This window comes from Arachis hypogaea, chromosome 11, assembly GCF_003086295.3.
Source record: "Arachis hypogaea cultivar Tifrunner chromosome 11, arahy.Tifrunner.gnm2.J5K5, whole genome shotgun sequence".
In the NCBI taxonomy this organism is placed as follows: Eukaryota; Viridiplantae; Streptophyta; class Magnoliopsida; order Fabales; family Fabaceae; genus Arachis; species Arachis hypogaea.
In genome coordinates, this window is record NC_092046.1 from 71,651,279 (window position 1) to 71,679,173 (window position 27,895).

At 40.1% G+C, this 27,895-nt stretch overlaps 1 protein-coding gene and 1 non-coding gene across 2 annotated transcripts; one reads left to right on the forward strand and one right to left on the reverse strand.

The window, feature by feature from the left end:
* Positions 1–974: 974 nt before the first annotated feature.
* On the forward strand, positions 975–4,274 carry LOC112722218 (malate synthase, glyoxysomal). Its single transcript, XM_025773197.3, has 4 exons — positions 975–1,462; positions 2,116–2,441; positions 2,520–2,850; positions 3,367–4,274. Exons 1-4 carry the CDS (start codon positions 1,073–1,075, stop codon positions 4,021–4,023), a joined length of 1,704 nt encoding a protein of 567 aa, XP_025628982.1. The 5' UTR covers positions 975–1,072; the 3' UTR covers positions 4,024–4,274.
* A 16,256-nt stretch (positions 4,275–20,530) lies between these two features.
* Positions 20,531–20,638, reverse strand: LOC112724289 (small nucleolar RNA R71). Its single transcript, XR_003163459.1, has one exon. It is a non-coding gene; the product is annotated as a small nucleolar RNA R71 (small nucleolar RNA).
* Between the last annotated feature and the right edge of the window lie 7,257 nt (positions 20,639–27,895).

Genomic DNA, 27,895 nt, shown 5'->3' on the forward strand with positions numbered 1-27,895 from the left:
AGATATAGTATATATTATTATTTATTAAAACAAAAAATATTTTAAATACTTGATATAATTAAAATAAGACATTAAAAATAATTAAAAATTTAATTTATATTTTAATATCAATAAAATATCAAAATATCATTATGATTTATCTAAAAAATACTTTATATTTTATATGTATGCGTATCTCCGTGCCATGTAAGATTTTAAAATTCGCGTGTTAGCGTGCCGTGTCCGTATCAGTGTCTATACATCATAGTTTACTGTATATTTTGTAAATGAAACTAAAAAAAGTATAATTGAAAATATTAAAGGACTAAAAATTATATTTTACATTTTTAATTAAAAAATGAGTTAATATTCAATTTGGTCCCTAAAATTTAAAGTCAGATCCAATTTGACTCTTAAAATTTTAATAAACTCAAATTGATCCCAAAATTTACAAGCGTAACTCACATGAACTCTTGAGCTAATTTTCATTAACGATGTGTTGATTTGGTACATTACTCTATCGCGCTTTGAATTTTTTACCTAACTTTCATGTGATCGAGATTTATCAGAGCTCAAAAAGCTTGATTGTTTTTCTTCCATGAGCCATAAAATTTTCAAACTGAACTTGTTATTGTCATTTTTCGTAAGAATGTTGGAGAGCCAATTAAGTTTTTAGGAGGTCTAATATTCTTAGTCAAAATATAAGCAAAAAATTCAAATTCTGCAAAATCAACATGGCATTTATAAAAATTAAAGACTAATATGAGTTAATATTATAAATTTTGGAAGTCGAATGGAGCCAATTATAATTTTAGGATTAATATAAATCCGATGTTAAATTTCAGACTGAGTATTAACTCTAAAAAGAATTGAGATAATTCATTTCCTATTTTGTAACGGTTTGTATGATGACTCTGTGATTGTTTTCGTAACATTACCTATCCAACTTGCTCCCGTTTCTCTATTGGTTCTATAAATTCTAACTAGCCCTTGCCCTCAAGACACATTCCATATTTTCATACAAGAACCAATACTATTACTATAGGCACGTAGAAGGGGAAACAAAGGTTAATAAAACAAAAAAAGGAAAGGGATGGATACTGGAACCTATGGATATCCCAAACAAGGAGTGAAAAAGATTGATCCGTCCTATGATGTTCCAGAAGGAGTGGACATTCGGGGAAGATATGATGAGGAGTTTGCAAAAATCCTCACAAAGGATGCTCTGAAGTTTGTTGCTGAGTTGCAACGTGAGTTCAGGAGCCATATAAGGTATGCTCTGGAGTGCAGAAAAGAGGCAAAGAGGAGGTACAATGAAGGGGCTCTGCCGGGGTTCGATCCGGCGACGAGGTACATAAGGGAAGGAGAGTGGGTGTGTGCACCGGTTCCACCGGCTGTGGCTGATAGGAAGGTAGAGATCACAGGACCTGTGGAGAGGAAGATGGTTATCAATGCTCTCAACTCTGGAGCTAAAGTCTTTATGGTTAGTACTAATTACCAACACATCTTTATGCGCATTAGCAGTGTTTTACGATGGGGTATCCATTTTACATGGAATAAAATGTGTCGACTCATTCATTATTTACTATTGGATTGGATTTCAGTAGAGTCTATATTCTATTCATTGAAAGATAATGGATAAGTCAACAATATTGTATATCTAAAATGAATGAATTAGTGAAGAAAATAATTAAATGATAAAATGAGAGATAAATCAATAATCATCATTGAATTTGTAATTCTTATCATGTGAACTCTATTATCTTAATTTGAAACTGATTAATATTTCACTTTATTATTTTATTAATTCTCTCCCTTTGAGGAGTTTGATCCAAAATCAATATATCAAACATTTATTTAGTGCTTCCTTAAAAAAAAAAAAGAAAAAAAGAAACACTGTACTATACTCCCCACATGCTCTTACAAAAAACAAATTTTTTTACAAGTACACTTGATTTTTTTTTTTTTTTAGATTTTTAAGGAGTTATGAAGATGGGCCAGGATATGATTAAGAGGAGATATCATTCCTATCTTATAAGAGGTTGTGTTTATGTTCGGGGGTGATGTTCAAATAACATTTCAGATTTGGAACCAAAACAATGAAAAGTTGCTGTTTGTTAAAATTTCAATTTGTAGGCTGATTTTGAAGATGCACTCTCACCAAGCTGGGAGAATCTTATGAGGGGTCAAGTGAACTTGAAGGATGCAGTGGCTGGGACTATAACCTTCAACGACAAAGCCAGGAACAAGGTTTACAAGCTCAACGATCAGACAGCTAAGCTTTTTGTCAGACCAAGAGGTTGGCACCTACCGGAGGCCCATATTTTCATTGATGGTGAACCAGCAACCGGTTGCCTTGTTGATTTCGGTCTCTACTTCTACCACAATCATGCACCGTTCCGCCAGACTCAGGGTGCAGGCTTTGGCCCTTTCTTCTATCTTCCAAAAATGGAGCACTCAAGGTAAAGAACAAAGGCTAGAGATTTTATGTTTAGGAGTTTATATAGAATACAATCAAACAAGTAATTTGTGATTGACAGGGAAGCTAAGATATGGAACAATGTGTTTGAGAGGGCAGAGAAGATGGCAGGCATAGAAAGGGGAAGCATACGGGCCACTGTTCTGATTGAAACACTTCCTGCTGTGTTTCAAATGAACGAAATTCTGTATGAGCTGAGGGACCACTCCGTTGGTCTCAACTGTGGCCGTTGGGATTACATTTTCAGTTATGTCAAGACCTTCCAAGCTCACCCGGATCGGCTGCTCCCGGACAGGGTTCTTGTTGGCATGACTCAGCACTTCATGAAGAGCTACTCTGATCTTCTCATCCGGACGTGTCATAGGCGTGGCGTGCATGCTATGGGAGGCATGGTATGTATATGTGATAAATTAATGTCACTCTTTTTCTATAATGTCACTCCATACATACTTTTGCATTGTGAATTTGTAGAAAAAATGAAGGACATTATAAAAATAGAAATGACAATATCCATTCTCTGAATTTGGTTCACTACAAGAATAAGTTCTCCAATGCCGAAATTGCATATGGCTTTAACAAACATGTTTTCATTGCTTGGACAGGAAAATAAGATGATGGCATTGAAATCAAAGTATAACATTTTAAGTTCACATGAAATTTGAAGCTGACCAGAGTTTACTACTATGCAGCATTCTTAATTTCTAGTGGTAGTTCTAACTTTTAAGTGAAGGGTATATGGACTATATAATTTAGATGCTAACTGACTAGTATCAAATAGAACATTAAGGATAACAATCACAAGGCTAGATTGAAAATTTAGCTGAAACTGTTTAAACCAAATTGAGGCAAGCCATACATGAAGGTGGTTTTTTGTTGAAAATGTTTCTTAAGTTTATATTCTTTACCAGGCAGCTCAAATTCCAATTAGAGATGATCCAGCTGCTAATGAGGCAGCACTGGAACTGGTAAGGAAGGACAAACTAAGAGAAGTAAAGGCAGGGCATGACGGAACATGGGCAGCACACCCCGGTCTGATCCCAACCTGCATGGAGGTTTTTAACAACAACATGGGCAATGCTCCTAACCAGATCAAGGCCGCGAAGCGCAATGATGCTGCAAGCATAACTGAAGAAGACCTCTTGCAAATACCTAGAGGTGTACGTACAATTGATGGTCTCCGCTTGAATACACGTGTCGGTATTCAGTATGTGGCGGCATGGCTCACGGGATCTGGTTCAGTTCCTCTTTACAACCTCATGGAAGATGCTGCCACTGCTGAGATTAGCAGGGTGCAGAACTGGCAGTGGATTAAGTATGGAGTGGAGTTGAATGGGGATGGACTCGGAGTAAGAGTGAGCAAGGAGCTCTTCAGCCGGGTGGTTGAGGAAGAGATGGCTAGGATTGAAAGTGAGGTGGGAAAAGATAAGTTCAAGAAGGGAATGTACAAGGAGGCTTGCAAGATCTTCAAAAGGCAGTGCACTGCTCCAACGCTGGATGATTTTCTGACCCTGGATGCCTACAATTACATAGTCATACATCACCCCAAGGGACCAGCAAAGCTTTGAATTTTGAAATGCTTCATTATGCCTAATAGTTTGTTGTTGGTTTGGATTGTGTCTTATACTCTTATGTAAGACGTTAATTCAGTCTTTATATTTTCATCATATTTATGTACACAAGAAACCGACTCCACCTAGTGGGATAAGGTTTTGTTGTTTTGTTATGTACACAAGAAAAAGGGGGAGAAGGGGAGGTTGAGGTGTTGGTATTTTAAATAAAGATGGAACAATGCTATCTGCTTGAGCAGAAACTAAAACCCGTAACCAAGATTAGTTATGAGTCTCACCATATCAGTCTTCTGCAACCTAGTTTATTAGAAAGATAACTCCAAGATCTTCTTCCCCGTGGATCCAGTAAGGGGATAGGAGCAAGTCATGAGCCAATATAATGGTTAGCTAAAATTTCCATCAATTAGATAGGAGTTGGTTCAAAACTTGCACCCAATCAAAAAGCCAAACCAAAAATAGAAGTTTCTGGATAAGATTCTACAGCTTCAATAACAGCATGTTCCTGCATTTTTTGAATTAATTATTCTCCACATACAAGTTTATACAAGTCATTTACATTTAAGCATCCTGCACGTTCTTCTTTTTCTCCTTTTTCTTCTCCTTCTTCTTTAGACTCTTCGTCTTCTTCTTCTTCTCCTTCTTTTTTGTTATTTTTTTCTTTTGTTATCATCGTTACCACCACCACCACCTCCTCCTCCTTTCTCGTTGGACTTTTTTCTCCTTCTTCCTTTTCCTCCTTCTTGTCCATCATCTTCATCATCATGATCATCATCGTTATAGATCGTCGTCTTCTTCTTATACGTATCGTCGTTATCGTTATTGTCGTTATTGTTATCGTTATCGTAGAAATTTTGCCATATTGATGACGATATCTGATCTAAAATTTTTGCCATAGAATTTTCTCAATTTATGTAGTTGCAGCAAATTTCAAGGTAAAACTAAGACATTTAGGCGTATTGTATAAGAATTTTCGATAAATTTATACTGATAAATTTTGCATAATTCAAAACTCTTCCTCTTCCTCTTCCTCCTCATCATCTTCTGCTGCTTCTTTGTTTTTTTAATCATCATCACCATCTTCTTCCTTTTTTTTTCTTTTTCATCTTTCCTTTCTTGTTTTACCTTCTCAAGTTTCTTCTTGTTTTACTCTTTTTTAATAAGAATAAAAACAAAAATATCAAACAATAAAGAAGAAAAAATACATAATGTGCAAAATTACTTGAGAGATGATGAACTTATATTCATTCAGCTAAAAAAAGAAAGAAATAAAGAAAAAAAGAAGAAAAAATGTAGCATTAGAGAAAATATTTTTGTGTAGTTGCAGCAAATTTTGGAGTAAAACTAAGACATTTAGGTATATTGTTTAAAACTTTTCAGTGGATTTGTACTAATAAATTATGCATAATTCAAAACACTTCCTCTTCCTCCTCCTCATCTTCTGCTACTTCTTTTTTTTTATCTTCATCACCATCTTCTTCTTTTTTCTTATTCATCTTTCATTTCTTGTTTTACCTTCTCAAGTTTCTTCTTATTTTACTCCTTCTTAACAAGAATAAAAATAAAAAAATCAAACAAAGAAGAAGAAGGAACACATAATGCTGCAAAATTACTTGGAAGAGGATGAACCTACATTCATTCAACTAAAAGAAAGAAAGAAATAAGGAAAAAAAGAAGAAAAAATGCAGCATTAGAGAAAACATTTTTATGTAGTTGTAGCAAATTTTGGGGTAAAATTAAGATATTTAGGTATATTGTTTAAGAGTTTTCGGTTGATTTGTACTGATAAATTCTGCATAATTCAAAACTCTTCCTCTTTCTCCTCTTCATATTCTGCTGCTTTTTATTCATCTTTTCCTTCTTGTTTTACCTTCTAAAAAAATACATAGTATTGCAAAATCAATAGAAAGAGAAGGAGGAAAAAAGTACAGCAACAACAGCAGCAATAAAAAGAACGACGAAGAGGATGAAACAAGCGAAGAAGAAGAAGGAACGCGAAGTGGTGCACGAATCCCCACACCTTTGTACAGCTGTACCAGCAAGTGCACTGGGTCGTCCAAGTAATACCTGAGCGAGTCAGAGTCGATCCCACGAGGATTGTAGTTTGAAGCAACCTATGGTCATCTTGCAGGTCTTAGTCAGGCAGATAAGAAGGTGTTGTTTGATTTGAAGGTTGATAGATAAATATTTATGGGATTATTATAATAGGGTGCTAATACTTTAAGGATAGAGTTGAGAGTTGGAGTTGCTTTGTCTTTCTGAATTAACTCTGATATTACTGCTCTCTTTACTTGTGAGTGATTTTTCAGTGGCAGGCTGTATGTGATTGACACTGGTTTGAGCAGCTGCCAATACTCCTCCGGATCTGAACCCCAGGTTTAGTGTAGATCCATCTCTACTTGAGGGTGAAGCGCTTACAGTCCATTCTCTTTTATGATCCTACTCAAAACGCCACAGACAAGGTTGGATCTTTCGGATCAGAGAATGCTGCATCTTTGGGTTCTAGCCTCTACCACAGAGACCGTAATCTCCCCGGAAATCGGCTGAACTGGTGTCTCGAGAAGTCCCCAACAAATTCGTCGATTAGCCTTCTGAGAGATGTATATTCAAGATGTTGGTCGTCCTTGTCCAGTAAAAGACGCATTCTGACCCAAGTAGATGCGGGTGTTTGTCAGGTACGTTCGTCTTAATGTGATGAACAGAGCTAATTAGTTAGATCATCCTATTCACCACGACGAAGTACGAATATACATCTTAGAATTAATCAGACACGGATCGAAGAGAAACAGTAGTACTTTTATTAATTCATAGGACTCAGCAGGTCTCCTCCCCTCAACTTAGGAGATTTAAAAACTCATACTGAAGATAAAACACAATGGTAAACGTGTATGATGCTCTCCTAAATCGAAGTGTGTCTGAATTACATAAATAGAATCCCTTAAATACTAAACAAATGACTAGTAAGAGTAAAACAATCTATTTAGTGCTAAAATCTACTTCTGGAGCCCACTTGGTGAGTGTTTAGGCTGAGTTTTAATGAGATCCACGTGTTATGAGGCTCTTTGGGTGTGGAATGCCAGCTAGGGGGTCCTCTCTGGGCCTTTGGACACTGGGCTCTGCTCTTTGGGCGCTGGACGCCTGGAAGGGGGCAGAAAGCTGGCGTTGGACGCCAGTTTTGGGCCTTCTAATCCGAAGCAAAGTATGAACTATTATATATTGCTGGAAAGCTATGAAAGTCAGATTTCCATAGCCGTTGAGAGTGCTCCATTTGGACTTTTATAGCTCCAGAAAATCTCTTCCGAATGCAGGCAAGTCAGATCCAGACAGCATCTGTAGTGCTTTCTCTGTCTCTGAATCAGACTTCTGCTCCAGCTCCTCAATTTCAGCCAGAAAATATTTGAAATTATCCAAAAACATAAAAACTCATAGTAGAATCCAAAAATGTAAATTTAACACTAAAACCTATAAAAACTTAATAAAAACTAAATAAAAACTACTAAAAACTATATGAAAGTGATGCCAAAAAGCGTATAAAATATCCTCTCATCACGAAGAAAAAAGAGGAAGAATGTAATACCCTAATTATCCTAAGCCTTACCTCGCGTCGTAAGGCAAAGGTTAATCAAATGTTACGACAGTTCTAAAGCTTATATATATTATGTAGAAAGAAGTAATATATTTTAGAAGGCCGATGAAGGATACAACTCAAAAATAGGATTTGAAAAGCGCAAAATGTGCACACGAATCTACAACTTAACGCAAAAGAAATAGATATAATATAACAAAATATTAGAGTATAATAGTATAAAGATCTAGCCACGACAACAACTTTGGAATAGTATAACAAAATATCAGAATATAATATTGCAAACTTCAAGGTGGGAAGAAGTATACCTCAATATTTCACCAGGCAACAAGTGAAGAAGTTGCTCACCGAGGCCAAGAAATTCTTGTGGGATGAGCCCTTTCTATTCAAGTGATGCCCAGATGGAATGATTAGAAGGTGTGTGCCAGAAAGTGAGATGAGAGACATCCTATGCCACTGCCACAGTTCAGGTTATGGTGGACATTTTGGGGCCGAAAGAACAGCTGCCAAAGTTCTTCAGAGTGGCTTCTATTGGCCATCCATATTCAAAGATGCCAGGAACTTTGTAAATCAGTGTAATGAATGTCAAAGAGCAGGAGGCTTGACAAGGAGAAATGAAATGCCCCAAAACTTCATCTTGGAAGTGGAATTGTTTGACCTTTAAGGAATAGATTTTATAGGACCCTTCCCTCCATCATATTCATTCAAATACATATTGGTAGCAGTAGAATATGTTTCCAAATGGGTGGAAGTCATAGCAACAACTACATGTGATGCACAAATTATTCTCCAATTTCTCAAGAAGCACATATTCACCAGATATGGAGTGCCTAAAGGTCTCATTAGTGATGGTGGCAGCCATTTTTGTAACAAACAGATGGATAAGCTACTCCACAGATATGGGGTAACTCACAAAGTGGCCACACCATACCATCCTTAAACTAATGGCCAGGCTGAATTGGCAAACAGAGAGTTAAAAAGAATTCTAGAGAAGACGGTTGGAGTTACAACAAAATACTGGGCAAGGAAGTTGGATAATGCCCTATGGGCATATAGAACTGCATTCAAAACCCCAATTGGGAGGTCACCATTTCAGCTAATCTATGGCAAATCCTGCTATTCATACCCTGGGTCGAGATGTCCGACCCGGGATGATTAGCGTCAAAGCGACCGACCTCTTTAGGTCGAACCATCCGACCTCTTCCCAAAGAGCTCGGACAAGTCGACAAGACAGCCCAAAGAGGGCCCAAAATCGAGGAACACGACCCAAGTCCAAAGGCAGCCCAAGCCTACAGAGAGAAGGGCGATTCCCTGGAAAGATAAGCTGACCTCACCCAAAGATAAGATAAGATAAGATAACTAACTTATCTTATCTAAAAAGGTCACTCCACACCATTATAAATACACTGGACCACCCAGGTATAATTCATACTCTGATTCTACAAAAAACCTGCTTAATACCCTTGCTAACTTAAGCATCGGAGTCCCTTGCAGGTACCACCACCCTCCGGTGACAAAGGATCAGCAGCATAGCCAGTCCAACAAGTTGGATACCACAGCTCCAGCCGCCATTCACCAGCCGGACACGTCAGCTCCGACCAAGTACAGAAGATTTTGTCTGAGATCGACTTACAATTTCAGGTAACCCTCGGAACATTGGCGCCGTTGCCGGGGAATCTGGAAGTCATCCCACCACCATGGCAGATGACCATGACAACAACCACGATTCAGATCTAGAAGATAGAACGCCGCACAAGAACGCGGACACTACATCAAAAGATACTCCTCAACCTAACAAAAACAACGATTCACCAAATGTGGAAGCCGTGGAGGCACTTCAAGATCGTTTAAAGCAACTCGAAAAAGAGGTAGAGCATCAACGAGAAGCTGAGAGAGACCTACGAAGGGAAGTTAGGCGACGCCGCGAGTTAGAGGACAAACTCCTAAAACTCGAAGCAGATCTTAAGACCAAGACTACTCGATCTGGTCACGAAGACGACTCCCGTAAGGACCAAGACCCATTCACTAAAGAGATCATGAGGACCAAAATCCCAAAGGACTTCAAACTTCCCGACATGACTTTATACGATGGCACAGTAGATCCCGGCCATCATCTCAGTAACTTCAGAAGTAGAATGTACCTCACCGACGCCTCAGATGCAGTTCACTGCAAAACCTTCCCGACCACTTTAACAAAGACAACAATTAGATGGTTAGACAATCTACCCCCTAGGTCCATCTCAAGCTTCGACGACTTAGCCAACAAGTTTCTGGCCATATTCTCCATCCAAAAAGACAAAGCTAAGCACGCCCCTAGTCTATTAGGAATCAAGCAAGGAGATCGAGAAAGTCTCCGCAGCTACATGAAAATATTCAACAAAGCATGTCTAGACATACAAAGCCTACCAACAGAGGCCACCATTATGGGTCTCATCAATGGCATGCGGGAGGGATCTTTTAGCCAATCTATATCAAAAAAACATCCCACATCTCTGAACGAAGTGCAAGAACGAGCAGAGAAATACATCAACATGGAGGGAAACTCTCGACTGGGAGAGACCTCAAAATCCGGATTCTCCTACTCCTCCCGAGATAAGGATAAAGAGTCCAAAAATAAAGAAGACCAACATGGGGAAAAAAATACCACAATTACACTCCTCTTCGGGTGTCCCTTGTGGATGTCTACAGAGAAGTTTGCCATACTGAAAAAATACCCCCAGCTCGACCACTCAAAAGCAAAAAAGGGGGAGGAAATCAGACTGAATATTGTGAATATCATCGAATCCGTGGACATTCCACCAATGAATGCTTTGACTTAAAAAATGTCATAGAAAAAATGGCAAGAGAAGGGAAATTAGATCGGTACCTTGCCGACCGAGTCGATGAGCAAAGAAAAAGAAGAAGGGACGAAGATGTCGGACGAACTGAGCGATCACCTCGTACACCAGAGAGACACGTACACATGATACACGGAGGATTTGCGGGAGGAGGAATCTCCAAATCATCTCGCAAAAGATATCTTAAAGAAGTATATCATGTCGAGGGAAAAGAGGAAGCACTGACATCCCCACAATCACTTCTACCAAAGAGGATACATCCGGCATCATCTCAGGACACGACGATCCCATGGTCATCACTATTATACTGGCAAACGCAAATCTCCACCGCACACTGGTAGACCAAGGAAGCTCTGCCGATATCTTGTTCAAAACTGCCTTCGACAAACTCGGCCTGGAAGAAAAAGAACTCAGAGCATATCCAAATAGCCTGTTCGGACTGGGAGACACTCCAGTTCAGCCACTTGGATACATCTCACTACACACGACCTTCGGAAAAGGAAACCAGTCAAGAACACTCAAGATAGACTACATCGTGATCGACGTGAGTTCAGCCTACAATGCCTTAATAGGTCGGACAACCTTAAATCAGATCGGCGCAGTAGTCTCAACTCCACATCTATGCATGAAGTTCCCAACTACAGAAGGGATAGCTACAATAAAAAGCAGACCAGAAGACAGCGCGCCACTGTTACAACGAAAGTCTAAACCTCAAAGGCAAAGGAGAAGAATTCCACACCATCGAACTCGGTGGAATTCAAAGGTAGGAAGAACTCCGCCCACAACCCGAAGGCGAAGTAGAAAAAGTCCAGATTGGAGATATCTCGGACAAAATAACCAATATCGGTACAATCCTAAAAGGAGACACAAAAGACTCACTCGTACAGTTCTTACGAGATAACGTCGACCTCTTTGCATGGAAGGCTGCAGACATGCCAGGCATAGACCCCAAGTTAATGTGCCACAAGCTAGCAGTCTACCTAGGATCTCGGCCAGTACAACAGAGACGTAGAAAGCTCGGACCAGAACGATCCCAAGCTGTGGAAGAGCAGGTACAAGCTCTACTGGAGGAAGGATTCATAAGAGAAGTCAAGTACCCACTATAGTTAGCTAACGTCGTCTTGGTGAAAAAATCAAATGGGAAGTGGCAGATGTGCACCGACTATACTGATCTCAACAAAGCCTGCCCAAAAGATCCTTATCCACTCCCAAGTATCAACGCTCTGGTGGATGCCTCCTCCGGATATAAATACCTCTCATTTATGGATGCATATTCGGGATACAATCAAATCCCGATGTACCTACCCGACCAAGAAAAAACTTCATTCTTAACCTCAAAAGCAAACTACTACTACATCGTCATGCCTTTTGGACTTAAAAACGCAGGAGCTACTTACCAGAGATTGATGAATAAGGTCTTTACGGATCACATTGGAAAAATCATGGAAGTCTATGTGGACTACATGTTAATAAAGACACAAAGTGAAGAGACGTTACTGTCCGACCTCACCCAAGTATTCGACACTATAAGAAGGCATGGCATGCGATTTAATCCTGCAAAATACACCTTCGCAGTAGAAGCTGGCAAATTCTTGGGTTTTATGCTCACACAAAGAGGAATCGAGGCAAATCCAAATAAATTCCAGGCCATAATCTATATGAAAAGCCCAACTTGCGTCAAAGAGGTACAACAGCTCAATGGAAGATTGGCAGCCTTGTTCAGATTTCTAGCGGAATCAGCGATAAGATCTCTTCCCTTCTATGCTACTCTAAGGAAGGGAAAAAGGTTCGAATAGACAATGGAGTGCGAACAGGCCTTCCAAGATTTCAAAAAGTTCCTGGGACAACCTCCTATCCTAACTCGGCCACGGGAAGGAGAACCCCTCGTATTATACCTCGCAGTAGAAAGTCGGGCAGTAGCCTCAGCATTGGTCCGAGAAAGTGACAGTGGGCAACAACCTGTATACTTCATTAGCAAGGCACTATAAGGATCCGAGCTAAACTACCAAAAAATAGAAAAATTCGCCTATGCTCTCATCTTAACATCTCGATGACTTTGTCCATATTTCCAAGCCCACAGCATCAGGGTTCGGACCAATCAGCCAATAAAAGGCATTCTGCAAAAAACAGATTTAGCAGGAAAAATCTTACATTGGGCAGTCGAGTTGTCTGAATTTGACCTTCAATACGAAGCTCGGACAGCCATCAAATCCCAATATTTGGCTGACTTCATTGCAGAATTTACAGACACCCTAGAAATCCCCACAGAGTGGAATCTCTATGTAGACGGTTCCTCAAATAAAACTGGAAGCAGCGCGGGTGTAATAATTAAAAGCGATCAGGGAACTCAAATCGAACTTTCCCTCAAATTCGGGTTTCCTGCCTCAAACAACCAAGCTGAGTATGAGGTGCTACTAGCTGGTTTGAAGCTGGCTAGGGAGGTTGGAGCTCAAAAGCTTATCATCTTCAGCAACTCACAAGTAGTCACTTCACAAATAGCGGGGAGCTACGAAGCCAAAGATCCCACCATGAAAAAGTACCTGGACAAAACCAGGGAACATCTCGGACAACTCAGGAAATATGAGGTCTGCCACATACCTCGAGAACAAAATGCCCGAGCTGATGCACTCTCAAAGCTAGCCAGCACCAAACCAGGGGGCAACAATAGAAGCCTCATCCAGGAAATGCTGCAGAACTCGTCAATCTCGGAAGAAGAAAAAGTCCTAGCTATAATAAGCCTGGATCAAGGATGGATGACTCCCATAATTAACTACCTCAAAATTGAAGTACTCCCCACAGATGAGAAGGAGGCGAAGAGGCTAAAAAGGGAGGCACAATACTACACTATCATAAACAATACTCTATACAAAAGAGGGATTTCAATACCATTGTTAAAATGTGTACCGACTTCCAACACAAAGGAAGTTTTAGAAGAAGTACACAGTGGCATCTGTGGCAATCATCTCGGAGCGCAGGCACTTACCAAAAAAGTACTCCAGGCAGGATTTTATTGGCCAACTCTACAAAAGGAAGCCACAGAGTTCGTAAAGACGTGTCCACCATGTCAGAAACATGCCAAATTTCACGTCGCCCCGCAAGAGGAGCTCATTAGCGTAACCTCGCCCTGGCCATTCGCAAAATGGGGACTCGACCTGCTCGGACCTTTCTCTTAGGGTACAGGACAAGTCAAATTCCTCATAGTAGGGGTAGACTACGTCACAAAATGGATCGAGGCAGAACCTCTAGCTAACGCCACTACTCAAAGAAGTCGAAAATTCCTATATAGAAATATTGCCACAAGGTTTGGGGTTCCATACTCCATCACCACAGACAATGGAACCCAATTCATAGATGCAGGCTTCAGAAAGTTAGTGGCCGACTTGAACATAAAACACCAATTCACCTCCGTAGAACATCCACAGGCTAATGGACAAGCCGAAGCGCCAAGAAAGTCATATTGGTTGGGCTAAAACGGAGATTACAGGATGCAAAGGGAGCCTGAAGAGAGAATTTTTGCGTGGTCTAGAAATTCACAGATAAATCCTCGTTGTAGGTATAGCTTCTAAACCAACAAAAGTCCTTTCTTACAAACGTTTTAGTTGTCACAAGTAACAAACCCCTTTTAAAATTGATAACTAAAGTATTTAAACCTCGGGTCGTCTTCTCAAGGAACTGCAGGGAGGTATGTTCTTATTATTGGTTATGAGTTTTGTAAATTGGGGTTTTGAAAGTAAGGAACAAGTAATTTAAATGACAAATAAAATAAATAAATAACTGTAAAATAAACTCTTGGCAAGGTATGGGAATTTGGAAGTCCTATCCTAGTTATCCTTATCAATGGTGATGAGAATTGAGTTTTAATCCCACTTAGTTAGCCTTTACTAAAGCAAAGGAAGGTCAAGTGACTAATCAGTTTGATCCTCAGGTCCTAGTCAATTCCTAAGAAAGGACTGGAATTATTGAAGTTCAATTCAATTAGCAAAGACAACAATTATCAATCATGTTGAGTTTGATAACTCAAGAGTTGCCAATTAATCAACCAAAGCCAAAAGGGGAAAAGTAAACTTACTCGAATAAAAATGTCTTCAGATTGGAAGCAACAGTAGCATAAATAAAAGAAAGCAATAATAAACTGAAATGCCTCAAATTATATTAAATAGAAATTCAAATCTAAACATGAATGGTTCATAAGCCAAATTGGCAACAAAAGTAATTAAAAGAAAGCTTTAAAAGATCTGAAAGCAAAAGAGAAATACAAAGCAAAAGGAATATTGAACCTGATAAGAAGTTGGAATACTAAATTGAAATAATAAGAAATCCTAATCCTAAAACTTAAGAGAGAGGAGAGAACCTCTCTCTCTAAAAACTACATCTAAACTATGAAAAGTGAATAATTGGAGAGCTCCCTCCCAATGGATGCATTCCCCCACTTCATAACCTCTAATCTGTGCCTTCTGGACTTGGATCTGGGCCAAAAAGGGTTTCAGAAATCGCTGGGAGCGTTTTCTGTAATTTCTGGTGCGTGGCGTCTATCACGCGTCCGCGTGAGTCACGCGGTCGCGTCATCTGGAGTTTTTCTTGTCACGTGCTCGCTTTGGTCACGCGTACGCGTCGCTGCCTTTTCGCGCTGGGCATGCGACCGCGTCGTCCATGCGTTCGCGTCGCTCTCAGTTTCTTCAAAAACTCCATTTTGTGCTTTCCTTCCATTTTTGTATGTTTTCTTTCCATCCTTTAAGTCATTCCTGCCTTAGAAGATCTGAAACTACTCAACACACAAATCACGGCATCGAATGGTAATAAAAGGTAATTAAAATAAATAATTTCAAAGCATAGGAAACATGTATTTCACATATATCACATAATAAGGAAGGGAAAGTAAAACCATGCAATTTTCATGAATAAGTGGGTGAAGGATTGAATAAATCTCTTAAATTGAGCACAATATATATCATAAAATATGGGTTTATCAACCTCCCCACACTTAAACAATAGCATGATCTCATGCTAAGTCCAAGATAAAGAATAAGGTAAGGTTAAAGTGGTGGAATCACATGCAATGCAATATATCCTAAATGCAACTACCTAAACGAATCATGCAATTCTAATTGTTATTCACTTGTATATAAAACTTACATGTAGTTAAATTAATTCACATTCTCAAGGAATCATATATGCATAGCCAACCTTAGATAATGTTAAAGTACTTTTACAATTGAGATGGGTAAAAATACTTTTCAAACTTGCAAGACAATTAACAATTCAAGCAGAGATATATGGTGATGAGCTATTGAACCCTCACTGGATTTTGTGTTTACTCTCTAGTCACTCAGTGTTTATTAAGTTAATCACTCTATTCTTCTTTTTATCCTTACTTTCTATAACTTTGTTCTTCATCTAACCAATCAACAATTATAGAATACAGTCATACAAAAATCATGAGATCTTTTTCAAGGTTGTAATGGGGCTAAGGTAAGGGTAAGGGTATATGTATAAGGCTAAATGAGCTAATAAGTGAATCCTTGATTTGTCTAAGATCTCACCTAACATACATATTTTGTAATTCAAAGTTTCTTAACCTATTTGCCCAACTTTTCTCACTTTGTATTGCAAGCTCATGCATTAACTTAAATTTTATCCCATGTGCATTGATTCTTTTTATTTTGCAATTGGGGAATTTTTGTATCCCCTTAATTAAATACCAAAAATAAAAATATTTATTTATTTTTTTTAATGCACATGGTAATTCAATTGTTTCGATTTCACATGAGCATGCTTCCCATATTGAGATATATTTTGAATTATCTTTATTCTTTTTTTTTTAACTTTCTACCTTTGTTTCTGTCATCCATGTTCCCATTAAGTTCCCCACACTTAAACAATACACCATTTCTATCTTAAGCTAACCAAGGATTCAACTTGGGATTTTTATTTTGTTTTTTTGCTTAAGGTTAGTAATGTGGTTTATAGAACAAGAGGGGATTAAAAAGCTAAAGGGGGTTAACAAAGGTGATGTAAAAGGTACGCTAATTTGGGATAAGTGAGGAAAATTCAAATGATGGCCTCAATCATCTCTTAATATGTATCTATACTCTATATTGGACATATAGATTAAAACAAAGTAAAGAACATCAGAATAAAAAGAAGGGCGAAATACACAGGAATGAAAATGATGGTTTGAATGTAACCATACAATTAAGCTCAAAACTCACAGGCTGTGTGTTCTCTAGCTCAAAAATCATATATCAGTTATACATGTCATGCAAGTAAAATTTAAGAGTTCCCATTATTCCCAATGTAAAAAATTTTTGGGTGGCTTTAAAGTTTTAGTGTTCCTCCTTGATGAAATGTTGTTAACTAACGAACATGTTATGTTCTATATACAAGGTGTGTGGATTGTTTTTGATTATGTTAAAGTCTCTAGTGTAGTTCCTTTTTATTTTCAATTTAAACCAAACTATCATATGCTAAAAGGGGTAAACTATACTAATCAATCCACAGATTCTATAACTAATAAGTTTAGAATTGCAACTAAACTAAATGGCTAAAATATGAACTAAGGTGCAAAATGCAGAAATAAAAGTAAAAACACATGAAAAGAACAATGTATAAGTACTGAAAGATAAAAATAAAAATAAAGATAAAAATACAGAAAAATAACCAAAATAAAATAAAAGAGTCTGTAGTGGTTCACCAAAAAGATATGCCAGAGATGGCGACCTCCCCACACTTAAAATAAAGCATCGTCCTCGATGCTCACTCAAGCTGGGTGTGAAAGAGTATCATCACTGGAAGGATGGGCTGCTGGGGTCTCTGTGGTAGCCTGAGGATCTGCAGACTGGATGAAGGTAGGAGGATCTGTCTGCTGCAGTGGAGGATCTGACTAGATAGGAATCTCGGGGTCTGCGGCCTGTATCTAGTGTGGCTCCTCCTGCTGTGGCGCAGCCTGCTCCAGGCCTGTTTGCTCAGCCTGGGCATGTGTCTCCTCCTCATGAGCGCTCGCCTCCGCCTCAGAAGTGTCAGAAGGGGTGTCAGGCTCGGAGGGGATGTCGCCGCCGGATCGGATCATCAACTTGAGGTGCTCATAGCGTCGCTTGTTGCGACGCTCCATACGGTCCAAGCGGGCGAAGAGGCGATGCACCAAATGGTAAATAGGCTTAGAAGCAGGTGGGGGTGCAGTAGGTGGTGCTGGTGCAGCAGTGGAAGAAGAAGGGGCAGCTGAAGGCATGGCTGTGTCAGCAGAAGCGGCGAGGAATGGGGGTGTATAGCCTAAAGCCCGAAACTTCCTGATGTGAGGGATAATCTTCTTGCAGTCCGTAGCAGGTGGCTTCTCATCAGCATCCTCCCAAGGCACGTCAGCTCGACGGCCTAGCTGGGTAACCAGGTAAGGGAAGGGAAGGGTGCCTCTGATATGGACCCTGGCCATATAGTGCCAGATGAATCGTGGCAGATACAGGTCTTTACCCTCCATCACACACCAGAGGAGGGTGCCAGGAGAGACATAGAGGATTCACCTCTTTTCTGTTTGCCAGTGGTGGCTTTGCCTTTTCCTTTTCTTTGAGGGTTAGACATCCTGAAAAACAGAAAACTAGGATATGATAAAAATAGGAAAATAAGTAGGCAAGTAACAAGATAAGCACATAGTGGCAAAGGAGTAGTAGAATATGAAATGAGTTGAATAATTATGCATTTTGGGTTGTGTTGGAGTTAAAAAGCTGAGATGAGAAATTACGATCCAAAGTGTATTATAAGGAGAAAACTTGTTAATTAGGAGCAATAATAATCATGCCATGAGTTAAAAAGTGGAAAAAGTTAGTCAAAAAGCAAAGGGGGAAGTTAGAAAGTGAAAAGTGGTAAAATTGAAAAAAAAAAAGAGGTTAGAAGGCGAAAATCAGTGAGTTAGTAAAAAGAAAGTCAGAGTAAGTGGCATGATGACTGATAAACCACTATTTTATGGTTTATAATGTGTTTAATTGTGTGGTTTTATCATGATCTTTACCCACTTATTCATGTGATTAGCATGCATTTATATTTCCTTCCTAAAATTATTACATGATTGAAAACTGCTTCCTAGAGACTTTTAATTATGTATCTTAATTCTCCTTTATTCCATTCGATGCCGTGATCTGTGTGTTAAGTGTTTCAGGCTTTATAGGGCATGAATGAGTTGGAGATTGGAATGGAAGCTTGCAAAAATGGAAGGAACACAAGAAGTTGAGGAGATGACCAGCGAGAAGTGACGCGGCCGCATGGCTCACGCGACTGCGCTAAAGAGAGGAAATCGAAGTGACGCGGCCGCATGGCTCACGCAACCGCGCAGATTGGAATAGCACAAGTGACGCGGAGGCGTGGACGACACGCCCGCGTGGCAAGCAAAACGCCGAATGACGCGTCTGCATGAATGATGCGATCGCGTGACGTGCGCGATCTGCAGAATTCGCTGGGGGCGATTTTGGGCCCTACTTTGACCCAGTTCTCGGCCCGGAAAAGCTGACTAGAGCCAGAGAACATGCAGAAACGAACAACAACATTCATTCTAGACAGTTTTTAGTTTTTAGATCTAGTTTTACTCCTCCTCTAGGTTTTCTCTCTCTACACATTCATAGTTCTTAGGATTTTAATTTCTATTGTTCTTTGCATTGGGATATTGAGAAGAGTTATTACCTCATCAAGATTTCATCATTCTAGTTCGTTTTCTTTACTTGGCTTTACTCTTCCATGTCCTTTAATTTACTCAATTTTACTATTGGATTATTTTAGAATTTATTAATACAAGAATTACTTTTATTTTTAATTGATTCCTTTGAGTTTTATTTATCATGTCTTCCTTTAATTCCCTTTCTTATGTTATAAGTTCTACATTCACAATGAGCGAGTAGTTCCTTAACTTGATGGAGAGTTGATTGAAAGGAACCCTTGAGTTGGGGTGCTTAAAAGAAAAATTGTAATTGGGTTTATTGTTGGAATGCTCTCTAATCACTGACACTAATCCTTTTCAATTGAGTGGATTGGGACTTGTGAATAGAAACAGCATTCCAACTTGTTTGACCTTCCCTTACCTAGTAAAGGATAACTAAACAGAACAACCTTCAATTATCAATTAATCTTGAGAGTACTGCAACAAGAATAAGGCTTCAACTAATCTAATCCCAGTCAAGGCTTCTATTTAAATTATTTAATTTCTCTAATTTAATTTCCTGTTTATTCAACTCAAACCATTTTGAAAACATCTGATTAATAAAATAGCACACCTTTCTGTAACTCGTTGGGAGACGACCTGGGATTCATACTCCCAGTATTTTAATTTTAATTTTTGTGACAACCCTTCTAAATTGATAAGCGGATTTCTGGTTGGTTAAGAACTATACTTGCAACGCATATCTTATAACAATTCTTAATTCGCCAATTTCCGCCACGTCAATTTTTGGCGCCGTTGCCGGGGAGTTACAATAGAGTGCTAAAGTTATTAATTAGAATTTATTTATTTGCATTTTATTTTATCTTGCTACTATGAGCTGCTTGTTTCTTTCGCTAGATGACGCGTTCACTTCCTGATCCAAGCTTGCCAGTATTCGATCCTGAGATTGAAAGAACTATTTCACGAATAAGGCAAGCTCGGCGTCGGTTAGTCCTCTCTGAGGGCGGATCTGAAACATCATTTGAGGAAGAAACCAGCCCCCGTTCTACTGATTCGGTTGATTTACGTGTAGGTGACATGGCAGAACCTAAGAGAGTTACTATCCAGGAAGCTGGAGCCCCTGATTTTACAATGCAACCGTTTCAAGCGCATCACCCAGTAGTGGCTACAGACTTCGAAATAAAGACTGCACTGCTCAATTTGATGCCCAAGTTTCATGGCTTACCTGCTCAAGAGCCTATCAAGCACCTGAGAGATTTTCAAGCAGCCTGTTCTATTGTCAGGTGTGATGGTGCAGATGAAACTTCAATTTTGCTGAAAGCTTTCCCGTTTTCTCTTGAGGGAAAGGCAAGAGAGTGGTACTACACTCAACCCGCAGCAACTGTATCCAACTGGGATACACTTAGAAGAGAATTCTTGGAAAAATTCTTTCCAGCTGAAGTTACTGATAAACTAAGGAAAGATATTTCCATGATTGTTCAGGACGAATCTAAGACTCTCTATGAATAATGGGAGCGCTTCAATAATCTTCTGGAAGCATGCCCCCACCATATGATTGACAAGATAGTGTTGCTCGGTTACGTCACACAGGGCATGAGGCCCCAAGATAAGACCACATTGGAAAGTGCTAGCAATGGGTCTATGAAAAAGTACAAGACCACTGATGAGGCATGGCAATTGATCATCGACTTAGCTGAATCCACTCGGAATCACAGATAGAAATAAGGCCGTTCAAAAGCTGTTGCAGAAGTATCCTCTAGCAGAGAGACTACTGCTCTAACTCAGAGTATCTGTGAAATGACCAACTTGCTCAAGCAGATGCAATTGAATCAACAACAAGTTCAGCAAGCTCAACCTTCTCCACCACAGCAAAGCCAACAGTTAGTCCCACAGAGAGTTTACGGAATCTGTGCTGATTATAGCCATTATACTGATGAATGTCCGCAGCTCCAGCAGGAAGACAACACCGTGGCAGCCACTCATAACTTCTATGACCGCCCCAACCAAGGGTACAATCAAGGTGGCAATTACAACAATGGATGGCAAGACAATTCTAACCAAAATTGGAGGGACAACAACAACAGAGGAGGCAGAGGCAAGCAAGGAAATCAGAGGTGGAATAACAACAATAACAGGCAACAGAACCAGAACCAGCCTTACATAGCACCTCACCTGAGGCAATCCCAAGGACCACAGAATAACCAACAACAGACCTCTCAACTTACTTATCCTTCCTCATCTTCTAATGACGACTTACTACAATCTATTGATCGGAGACAACAGACCATGGAAAATAACCTTTATGCTACACTAAATGGTCTGAATTCTACCCTGCAAGCTCTTGTCTCACAGATTGGATCAATGAATAACTCCAATAACCAGCCCTTGAGCTCTAGTGGAATCCTCTCTCAACCATTACCCAATCGAAAGGGTGGCATTAATGCCATCACCCTAAGGTCCAGAACCACACTCCAGGAGAGGAATCAGGAGGAGCCAAGCCCACCAGAACACGCCTCAGCTGAAGAGGTAGTGGAAATAGAAGATGTTGAAGAGGAAGAAGACATGCAAGACATAGATGAAAAAGAAGAAGTTCAACCACAGGAAGAAGCACCAAAGGGCACAGACACTACAGAAGACACCACTCCCATTCCATTTCCACAACTTGGAAGAAAGCCCAGGAAGCAGCTGGAACCTGATCCCAAAATGGTAGAGATATTCAAAAAGGTTGAGGTAACTGTTCCTCTTTTTGATGTTATTCAACAGGTACCTAAATATGTAAAGTTTCTAAAAGATTTATGTATACATAAAAACAAAATTAATGAATTAGAAACTATTCCTTTAGGTAGTTCCATATCTGCTTTAATGGGAGGTTTACCTGAAAAGTGTAGTGACCCAGGTCCATGTATGGTTAATTGTACTATTAGTGGTGTAGTATTTTCTGACTGCATGTGTGATTTAGGAGCATGTGTGAGTATAATGCCTTTGTCTATATATGATATTTTGAGGCTCCCTCCCTTAAAAAGGTCAGCAGCTCGTTTTGTGTTAGTAGATAAAAGCATTATTACAGTGGCTGGAGTTACTGAAGATGTATTAATGGGCATTAAAGGGCTCACGTTTCCCATTAATTTTTATATCCTGGAGATGCCCCAAAATGACTCAGAAAAGCCCTCATCAATCCTACTCGGAAGACCATTCCTGAAGACCTCGAAGTTCAAATTAGATGCTTTCTCAGGAACATACTCGTTTGAAATAGATGGCCGAGTAGTAATCTTCAATCTGAATGGAGTTATGAAGCATCCTCCAGAGGATCATTCTATCCTCTAGTGTGACATTATAGATGAAATCGTGGCTGAAGTTCACCAGGAGGAATTTGAAGAGAAGTACATAGGACAAGGTCCAAGTGTGAGGACATTCTTAGAGGACAATGACAGTACTTTACCATTGTCACCAGCTCCAGACAACCCAGAGCCTGACCATGATTAGAAGTTGGAATTAAAACCCCTTCCTCCACACCTCAAATATGCTTACCTTGAAGACGAGCAGAAGTTTCCAGTTATCATTGCAAGGGAACTCACTTCTCAACAGGAAGAGCAGTTACTTAGTGTGCTGAGGAAGCACAAGAAGGCAATTTGTTGGAGTTTGGTAGACATAGTAGGCATCAACCCTCAAGTCTGTGAGCAGAGGATATTTTTAGAAGAGGGAGCAAGACCTGTCCGTCAACCCCAGAGAAGACTGAACCCCACTATCTTAGAGGTTATCAAAAAGGAAGTGACCAGACTACTTGAGGTAGATATCATCTATCCCATCTCAGACAGTGAATGGGTAAGCCCAGTACAAGTGGTGCCCAAGAAGTCTGGAGTCACTACAGTGAAGAATGAGCACGGAGAGCTCATGGCAACCAGAGTTCAGAATGCCTGGAGGGTCTGCATTGACTACAGACGCCTTAACCAGGCCACTCGTAAGGATCACTATCCTCTTCCATTCATTGATCAAATGCTGGATCACCTGTCAGGTAAATTACATTATTATTTTTTAGATGGTTACACAGGTTATTTCCAGATTCATATAGCTCCTGAGGATCAGGAAAAGACCACTTTTACATGTCCTTTTGGGACTTATGCTTATAAGAGAATGCCCTTTGGCTTGTGCAATGCACCAGTTACCTTCCAAAGGTTGATGATGAGTATTTTCTCTGATCTTATTGAGGACTGTATGGAAGTTTTTATGGATGATTTTAGTGTGTACAGTGATTCCTTTAGCCTTTGCTTAGATGGATTATCTAGAGTATTAGATAGATGTGTCAGTACAAACCTTGTATTAAATTTTGAAAAATGTCACTTTATGGTAAAACAAGGTATTGTACTGGGACATGTTGTGTCTAATACTGGTATTTCTGTAGATCCAACAAAGGTGGATGTTATTTCTAGTTTACCTTACCCCTCTTCTGTGAGGGAAGTCTGTTCGTTCCTTGGCCATGCAAGTTTTTACAGGTGATTCATTAAGGACTTCAGTAAGGTAGCACTTCCCTTATCCAGGCTAATGTAGAAGGATATTGAGTTCGAGTTCAGTGAGGATTGCAAACAAGCATTTGATAAGCTGAAGACCGCCCTGACTCAAGCTCCAATTGTGAGAGGACCAGACTGGAGCCAGTCATTTGAAATAATGTGTGATGCCTCCAATCATGCAGTAGGAGCAGCACTGGCTCAGCGTGAAGGTAAAGACCCCTTTGATATTGCTTATACGTCTAAAACTTTAGATGCCGCTCAGTCCAATTACACTACTACTAAGAAAGAGCTTCTTGCTATTGTTTTTGCTCTGGATAAATTCAGAGCCTATTTACTTGGTGCGAAGGTAGTAGTGTACTCAGACCACGCAGCTCTAAAGTATCTATTAGCTAAAAAGGAGTCCAAACCAAGGCTCATACGTTGGATACTGCTATTACGAGAATTTGATTTAGAAATTAAGGATAGGAGTGGTAACCAGAATTTAGTGGCAGACCATTTGAGTCGCCTTGAGCACATTACAGATGACCCCACTCCTATAGCTGATAATTTCCCATTTGATAACCTGCAAGCAGTATCTGAGGTAGTCCCTTGGTATGCACCTGTAGCTAATTATCTAGTTAGCCGAACCTTTCCTCCAAACTTTTCTAAGCATCAAAGAGACAAGCTGAAAAGTGAGTCTAAATATTATATATGGTATGACCCATATTTATGGAGATGTGACACTGACCAGGTAATTAGACGGTGTGTGCCCCAATCAGAATTCTAGTCCATCTTAGAGGCATGTCACTCATCTGAGAGTGGAGGACATTTTGGCCCTCAAAGAACAGTTAGAAAAATCTTATACTATGGATTTTGGTGGCCTACACTTTTTAGAGACGCTGCTGAATTTTGTAGATCTTGTTTCCCATGCCAAAAATTTGGTAATATATCCAGGAGGGATGAGATGCCTCAACAAATTATGCTATTCTGTGAAATCTTTGACGTTTGGGGCATTGACTTCATGGGTCCATTTCCAAATTCTAATGGTTATTTTTATGTATTGTTAGCCGTGGATTACGTTTCCAAATGGGTGGAAGCAATTCCTACCCGCACTGATGATGCTAACTGTTTCGAGGGTTACCTGAAACTGGAGGTCGATCTCGGACGAGATCTTCCGTACTGGTCGGAGATGTCGTGTCCGGCTGGCTGGTGGCAGCCGGAGCTGTTGTGTCCGACTTGCTGAACTTGCTGCACTGCTGATCCTTCGTCACCGGAGGGTGGGGGGTACCTGCAAGAGACTCCGATGCTTAAGTTAGCATGGGTATTAAACAGGTTTTATGTAGAATTAGAGTATGAGTTATACCTGGGTGCTCCAGTGTATTTATAGTAGTTGTAGGGTGACCTTTCTAGATAAGATAAGTTAGTTATCTTATCTTATATTTATCTTTGAGTTGAGGTAAGCTTATCTTCAAGGGAACCGCCCTTATCTCTATAGGCTTGGACGGCCTTTGGATTTGGGTCGTGTTCCTCTAATTGGGCCCTTTATGGGCTTTCCTGTCGATTTGGCTGAGTTCTTTAAGAGAAAGTCGGTCCGCTTGACCTGAAGAGGTCGGTCGCTTTGTCGTCAATCATCCCAGGTCGGATAGCTCGACCCAGGGTATGAACAGTGCCCCTGCTTGAGCTCGGTCTTCTTTGTCAAGGTCGAGTCCTTGACTTTGGTCCTTCTCGTAGCGAAGCCGAACTCAAGCATTTTGTCGACTTCTTTTTGTAGCAGCTTTTGAATGTAGAACGTTTTTCTCTAAAAGCGCGCGCTTTTATATCAGCACTTTTTTGGGAACGCAAGCGGTTTTAATATCCACATTTAATTGGCATTTAATTGCCCCCACTCTCTCTTTGCTTTTATTTTGAATTTTTCGATCAAAAACGGTTTCTTTTCTTCGCTTCTTCTTCGTAACTTCTCCCTTTACTTTCTCACTTTCAACTTTTTCCTTTGATTTTTCTGAAGCCTCCGCCTGTAGCTTTTGCGTTTCAGCCCAGCGACGTTGCTTTGTGACTTTGCTTTTTTGTGGGGGAAGGGGTGATTCTGGATTTTGCCTTCCGCTTTTCTGCTTTTCTTTGCAGCTTTCTCTCATTTTCCCAGGTTTGGTTCTTCTTTCTTCCTCCCTCTACGCCATTTTTGTGTCTGTTTTGAGAAAGTTTTTATCTTAGTTGGGAAAAGTTTGGATCTTTCTACTTTTTGCTGTGCCTGATCACTGTGCGTCTTGTAATTTCTTCGTCTTTTGCATGGTCTTTTTCGCTTTTCCTGTTGCTTGATACTTTTAGGGCTTTTGCATGTTGTGAAATGATATTGATTTTGAAGCTTTAGAATGATAATTTTGTTTGATTTTGAATAAAGGTTGCGTCTGGTATGTTTGATGTTGTTTTTTGCTGATAGACTGTAGGAAGATGACTTTCTGTTTTGTTTGTGTTTTGTCTTTCTCCTATGAAAAATGCTTGCTGTTTGAAATCTTCTATTCTTGTTTGCGAGATGTCGGGACGTAAGTAGATTTTCCTTGATACCTTGCTTTGTTACTGCCTCCAAAGGATACCCCAGGAGTTTTAGTTTGAGTCTTGGGGTTTTTTCCTTTTCTGTGTATTCGCCCACCGAGATGTTTTTGAGTAATCCGTTCTTCTTTTCTTTTGTAGGATTTAGTTGGCCTCATGTCTTCCCGAAATAACGTTGTAGAGATGCCTTCCCAGGTTCCTAAGGGTATAGCCGATTGGGTGGACTCGATGGTTCTTGTGTGTGTTTCTCTGGTTGATTATGAGTTTTGTGCATAGCTTAGACAGTTTCATAGTGTTTGTAGTAATCCCAGTGATGAGAAGAACTTTGAGCTTGTCCCTCCCTCTTCTGATGAGAGAGTCTACTTTTCTACTCGGGTTGTTGATGATCGCCCTTTCTTTTATGTTTATAATTTTTTCTTCGGTCAGCTGGGTATCACCCTTCCTTTTACTCAATTTGAAACCGACCTGTTATGGTCCTGTAATGTTGCCCCCTCTCAACTTCACCCCAATTCCTGGGGTTTCATAAAAATTTTTCAATTGTTGTGCAATGGTTTTGGTATTCCTGCTTCCCAATCTCTCTTTTTCTATCTGTTTGTCTTGACTAAGTCTGGTGTGGTAAAAAAGAAGTCAGCTTGGGTCTCCTTTCGTTCTACCCAGGGAAAGAAGGTCTTTTCCATGTTTGACGAGTCATTCTGTGATTTTAAAAACTACTTTTTCAAGGTCTGAGCTGTTGAAGGAGCTCGGCCCTTTTTTCTGGATGAAAATGACGAACCTGCTTTTCCCTTGGAATGGCAAAAAGATGTGAGGTTCTCCAAATATGCGTGGGAAATGTTGGATGAGGCTGAGCGAGCTTTTGTGACTGTCTTGGAAGAATGCTGGGGTCAACCTCCCCATCTTAACACAAAGAGATTTTTAACCAATCCTTCTCTTCTTCAAACTGAACTGAGTATCTTGTGTTTCCTTTATTATCTGTTTATGTTGCTTGTAGCTGTCTTTCCGACTTATCCGACTTATAGCTTAATTTCTATTTTATTTGCAGAGGCAATGAAGAATAATGAATCCATAAAAGCTTTTAAGAGGGCGCAGAGGGCGACTGCTGCCAGAAATATTGCGGCTAAGGCGGCTGGGGAGGGATCCTCCCAAGTGCGCGAGAAGCCATTAGTGCCGAGTTCTCCTGGGGTGAAGAAGGTGATCCCTACACCCCGAGTCCATTTGGTGGATCCTCACCCCACTTCTGCCGCTCCATCTGTTGCTCCTCCCAATAAAAAACAAAAAACAGCTGAGCCCTTCGACCTCGATGCTCCTGATTTTAATGCCATTGAATTTGTGGATCAGAAAATCGGTCCCTATGGCGCCCTCTCCATGGATGATGTGTCCATCCTCCATCACTTGGAATTTATGGCCTGAAATCACGTAAAGATGGCGTATATGTCGGCTGCCATATATCGGACTGCTCAGAATCTCCCTCTCCATGCCACTAAAGCGTTTATGGAGGAGGCAAAACAAGAGTTTGATCGGATGAGGGAGTTGAAGGAGGAACTTGAGATAAAGGTAGCCAAGCTGGAGAAGGACTTAGAGAACGAGAAGGCGAGTTCTCAATCATTGGCGGCTTCTTTGAGGTTGGCTGAGGACACAGCCATGATGCATAAGGATAGTTACGTTACATCCTATCGGGAGATGATGTGCCTGAGGGGGGAGCTCGACAATGTCCGGGAAGATTATTCTGAGCTCCAAAGTCATCTCGTTGGCAGCGTGACTGCTGCTTATGAGAACTTGAAGGAGCAAG

What these genes read in the sequence shown, in the direction of transcription:
- LOC112722218 (XM_025773197.3), top strand. Translation starts at nt 1,073, where the DNA reads ATGGATACTGGAACCTATGGATATCCCAAACAAGGAGTGAAAAAGATT. An exon ending in CCAAAAATGGAGCACTCAAG is followed by an intron (nt 2,442 to 2,519) that starts GTAAAGAACAAA and finishes TGTGATTGACAG; the next exon opens with GGAAGCTAAGATATGGAACA. An exon ending in TGCATGCTATGGGAGGCATG is followed by an intron (nt 2,851 to 3,366) that starts GTATGTATATGT and finishes ATTCTTTACCAG; the next exon opens with GCAGCTCAAATTCCAATTAG.